The sequence below is a fragment of the Vicia villosa genome, linkage group LG5 (assembly GCF_029867415.1).
Source record: "Vicia villosa cultivar HV-30 ecotype Madison, WI linkage group LG5, Vvil1.0, whole genome shotgun sequence".
Taxonomy (NCBI): domain Eukaryota; kingdom Viridiplantae; phylum Streptophyta; class Magnoliopsida; order Fabales; family Fabaceae; genus Vicia; species Vicia villosa.
The window spans coordinates 154,334,116-154,338,681 of record NC_081184.1 but is presented as its reverse complement, the minus strand read 5'-3'; the positions used below and the strand labels follow the sequence as shown (position 1 = coordinate 154,338,681).

The following is a 4,566-nucleotide window of genomic DNA, read 5'->3' as shown; positions in this document are numbered from 1 at the left end:
CAAGTTTTTTTTAAATTATTTAATACGATTTAATTTATCTAATAATTGTTTATTTTACCATGTGTATCTAAATACATCATATATCAAATTATTTTTTGTTATAATATTTTGATTTCATAATTTTTCATTGTATTTTTCTAATAAATATGAGTTTTTCATATGTATATCTAAAAAAATTATTTCGTCAATTTCACACAACTAATTTTTTATCTTACGAGTCACTATCAAATTATTACCATTATTTTCAAATGTCAATTTTTTTCTTCTTTTTCCATGTCACAAGTTTTTTTTAAATTATTTAATACGATTTAATTTATCTAATAATTATTTATTTTACCATGTGTATCTAAATACATCATATATCAAATTATTTTTTGTTATAATATTTTGATTTCATAATTTTTCATTGTATTTTTCTAATAAATATGAGTTTTTCATATGTATATCTAAAAAAATTATTTCGTCAATATTAAAATAAATTCACCCGTGCAGAAGCACGGGTCTCTGACTAGTGATAAGTCATAAAAATGAAGGAGACAAGAAATTGAAGAAATTTGAAATGCATTGGATAAAAAGGTAAAAAAACAGGTGCAACGTCTCATGAGTCATAGTGGCTTCGCTTACCAATACACAACTTATTAAACGACAAATCTATCATGTAAACACACACTCCATATTGTAAAAAGAGTGACCCACACTCAAACAAAACATTTTCGTTTTTTTTTAAATATTACTTTCCCCATATTTTTTGGGGTTTCCCCCTCGTGCAAATATCTCACCCTAAATTTTCTCCATCATCACATATAATAAACATTACCACACTATTTTACTATAAAATATAATAAAAATAATATTAAAAAATAATTAAATAAAGTTAAAATGAAAAAGCGTTAAAAAAAGAGAGAGAGAAAAAAGTATAGATAATTTTTACAAAATGGAATAAAACAAAAGAAACAATGAATGGGTTCTCCTCATCTTCAAAAACTTACAAAAAGTTGAAGAGTCTTAGGAACAAGGAGGGAGGGTTCATTACTCATTAGGGGGGTGTAACCAAGTAACTTCACTCCATTTTTAGGGTTAAGGGAAGAAGTTTCTAAGAGAGTGTTGTTGTAATGGGTTTTCGGTGTGGTTGTGGTGGTGTTACTCTTCTTGTTCTCTTTTGTTTATGGAGTGTTTTGATACCGTTTTCGTCTTCAACTAGGCTTGGTTCTTCGAGGCAGAAGCTTGAAGTTAACAAGCATTTGAATCGACTTAACAAACCTCCTACCAAAACCATTCAGGTTCCCCTTTTTCTAAAGTCTAGATCTTTTGGGTTCATTCATGTTTTTTTTTAAGAAAGTGTTTTTTTTCTACTTGTGATTGAAAGAAAAAAAATTGTTTTTTTTATTAGATTATTTATTGGGTTTTTTGAAACAGTGTTAAGAAAGTACTTGGAAAAAAACTGGGTGGTGATTTGTTTTGTTTTTTACAATGTTCTTAATTTTTGTGTAGTTGTTGAAGAGGTTTCTATTTTAGTTACATAGTGTTTTGTTTTATAGTAATGTGAGATGAATTTGTTGTTGTTGCAGAGTCCAGATGGGGATACTATTGATTGTGTGCCTGTTTCAAAGCAACCAGCTTTTGATCATCCTTTCCTCAAAGACCACAAAATTCAGGTCAGGTCTATTTTTCCTTCATTCAAGATCTATCTATGTTTATGTTCTTTATTCAAGATTTTTATGATGTGTTTGTTTGCTAACTTTATGTTTTTGGTTGATTAGATGAGACCTGATTTCCATCCTGAAGGGCTTTTCGAGGAGAACAAGTTGGATGAAAACAAAGAAAAATCAAGTGCTCCCATTAATCAACTATGGCATGCTGGTGGTAAATGTCCGGAAGGGACGATACCTATTAGGAGAACAAAGGAGGAGGATGTTTTAAGAGCGAGTTCGGTTAGAAGATATGGAAGGAAGAAGCATAGGTCGGCCGCCCCTAAGCCGAGGTCGGCCGATCCTGGTATGGAAAATCAAAGTGGTCATCAGGTAAGACATGGTTTCAAGAGTGTCTTGTTTCAGTGAATAGTGCTAGCTAGTTCATGTTTTTGGTTCAACCGGTTGAACTATCTGTTTAGGTTTTTAAAACATTGGTTGTGTTGTGTTACTCAGCATGCAATAGCATATGTTGAAGGAGACAAGTTCTATGGAGCAAAAGCTACTATAAATGTTTGGGAGCCAAAGATACAACAAGCTAATGAATTCAGCTTATCTCAGCTTTGGGTATTAGGAGGTTCATTTGGTCAAGATCTTAACAGCATCGAAGCTGGCTGGCAGGTACTAAGAATCTCGAAACTTAGCCTCCGGTTTCGATTTCTAAATCCTTAGTTTTCTCCTTGCAAATTCTAATGCCTTCCTCTGCATAATGAACAGGTTAGTCCAGATTTATATGGCGATAACAACACTCGGCTATTCACCTACTGGACGGTAGGTCTCTATGGTCAACTTTCATTTTTGTTCTAAACTTTTTGTTTCAAGTCCTAAAATACAGTTTTTTTTGACATTAAACTCATTTTCTGCGTGTTGCAGAGTGATGCATATCAAGCTACTGGTTGCTACAATCTTCTTTGCTCGGGATTTATTCAGGTCAGCAGCGACATAGCAATGGGAGCAAGCATTTCTCCAATTTCCTCATACCGAGATTCTCAATATGATATCAGCATACTTATCTGGAAGGTATATAATTCCAAAACATACCGCATTATTCCTAGATAAATCAGCTAATTCTATGCACCACGAGCTTCATAATCCTTCCAACTTGTTGTCTGGTACATGGACCATTGTTATGTCCTTTAGTGTTCAGATTCTATGCAAACTTAGCATCTTTCTCCCATTGGTACAAATTATGACACATTGAAGATTCAAGATTCACAAGTTTTCATTTCTTTACCTATTAACCTTATCAGTAAAAAAAATTTTCACTTTTACTGGAAACATGATTAGACACATCTCTGTAGCACAGATTCTAGGAATCTATTCCAAATTCTTGATCATGACAATGACCATATTGGAATACTAATATGTTATTTTAACCTATAGGATCCGAAAGAGGGTCATTGGTGGATGCAATTTGGGAACAGCGGAACCGTGATGGGATACTGGCCATCTTTCTTGTTCTCGTATTTAGCCGACAGTGCAACGATGATTGAATGGGGAGGAGAAGTTGTTAACTCCGAACCCGACGGTCAACACACATCAACCGAAATGGGAAGCGGTCATTTTCCAGAAGAAGGATTCGGCAAAGCGAGTTACTTCAGAAACATTCAAGTGGTCGATAGCTCGAATAATCTAAAAGCACCAAAAGGACTCGGCACTTACACCGAATATCCAAACTGTTACGATGTCCAAACCGGTAGTAATGGAGATTGGGGTCATTTCTTTTACTATGGAGGACCTGGTAAAAATGCAAATTGTCAATGAGATAAAAGAACAAAAATAACATCAATGTGTCACTTTGTAAGTTGTATCATTCAAAATTAATCTTAGTAGTGTTCTTCAATCTTTGTACACCTACCTAATGGAAAGTTTTGACTGTTTTTTTTTTTTTAGTTTTATATTGAAAAGATTCTCTCCATTAAGTGGAGAAGAGTGTGGTCAAGTTTCTGAAAAGGCTTAAAGGCTAAAGAAACAGACCCTTTATAACATCCTTGTATTTTATTTGGGAGTGTTTGTCAAAATGTAATGGAGCTACCTAGTGTTTTGTGATTACTAAAACTAGATTTTTCACCTAGAATATGTTGCTAATGTTGTTTCATAATTTTGAGTGATTATACTATAATAGTGCTAGTATGGGAGAATCTGTTAATTAAAGAAAAGTGAAAAGTTAGAGGACTAATTGATAATAGAATAAAATAAAATAAAAGGAACTGTGATTGCATGTGAGTTTCTGACAGAAGTTTTGTTTTTTTGCATTTTCCTTTTTGATAAAGTGTGATGGGTCTACCACCACACATTTTCAATCTCTTTTACACCAACTTGTTTATGCGGTGCCAAAAGTCGTAGGTCCAATTAATTTTATCCTATGTTTGGTCCTTTGCAATAGTACAAATTTTATTTTATAGGTATAAAGTTTTGTTTAATTTACTAGTAAATCACCCGTGCCGCACGGGTACATTTATTTGATATTATATATATAATTTGTTTAGATATTTATAATGTTAAATAATAAATATAATTGTATAACGAATAATGATATTCATGCATTTGTATAGATTAGAATAATTTTGTATGGTGGTTTTATACTCAAATGCTTATTAAAAGCGATATTTATAAAAAAAGTTGCGTGAATTTAACTAATTGTGTACCGTTAATATATTATGATATAGATTTTATTTAAATAAACATGTAGATATTTTATTGATAGTTTCCCGTGAGAAAAATAAAATTTTAACAATTGCTAAATAAAATATGTATTTTGATGATAGTTTTCAGTGAGAAATAGAAATATTGAAAACAATATTTATAAAAAAAAAAAAGTTGCGTGAATTTAACTAATCGTGTTTCGTTACAAATTTATATATTAAGATATAGATTT

The 4,566-nt window shown here is 31.8% G+C and overlaps 1 protein-coding gene across 1 annotated transcript; it reads left to right on the top strand.

Annotated features, from left to right (window-relative positions):
* The first annotated feature begins 937 nt into the window (after positions 1-937).
* LOC131603321 (protein neprosin-like) lies at positions 938-3,765 on the top strand. The gene is made up of 7 exons (XM_058875618.1): positions 938-1,280; positions 1,569-1,655; positions 1,761-2,021; positions 2,145-2,309; positions 2,406-2,459; positions 2,562-2,708; positions 3,072-3,765. The coding sequence occupies exons 1-7, from the start codon at positions 1,113-1,115 to the stop codon at positions 3,450-3,452; spliced, it is 1,263 nt and encodes a 420-aa protein (XP_058731601.1). The 5' UTR covers positions 938-1,112; the 3' UTR covers positions 3,453-3,765.
* Positions 3,766-4,566: the final 801 nt, after the last annotated feature.

What these genes read in the sequence shown, in the direction of transcription:
- LOC131603321 (XM_058875618.1), top strand. Translation starts at nt 1,113, where the DNA reads ATGGGTTTTCGGTGTGGTTGTGGTGGTGTTACTCTTCTTGTTCTCTTT. An exon ending in GCATCGAAGCTGGCTGGCAG is followed by an intron (nt 2,310 to 2,405) that starts GTACTAAGAATC and finishes CATAATGAACAG; the next exon opens with GTTAGTCCAGATTTATATGG. An exon ending in GGCTATTCACCTACTGGACG is followed by an intron (nt 2,460 to 2,561) that starts GTAGGTCTCTAT and finishes TGCGTGTTGCAG; the next exon opens with AGTGATGCATATCAAGCTAC.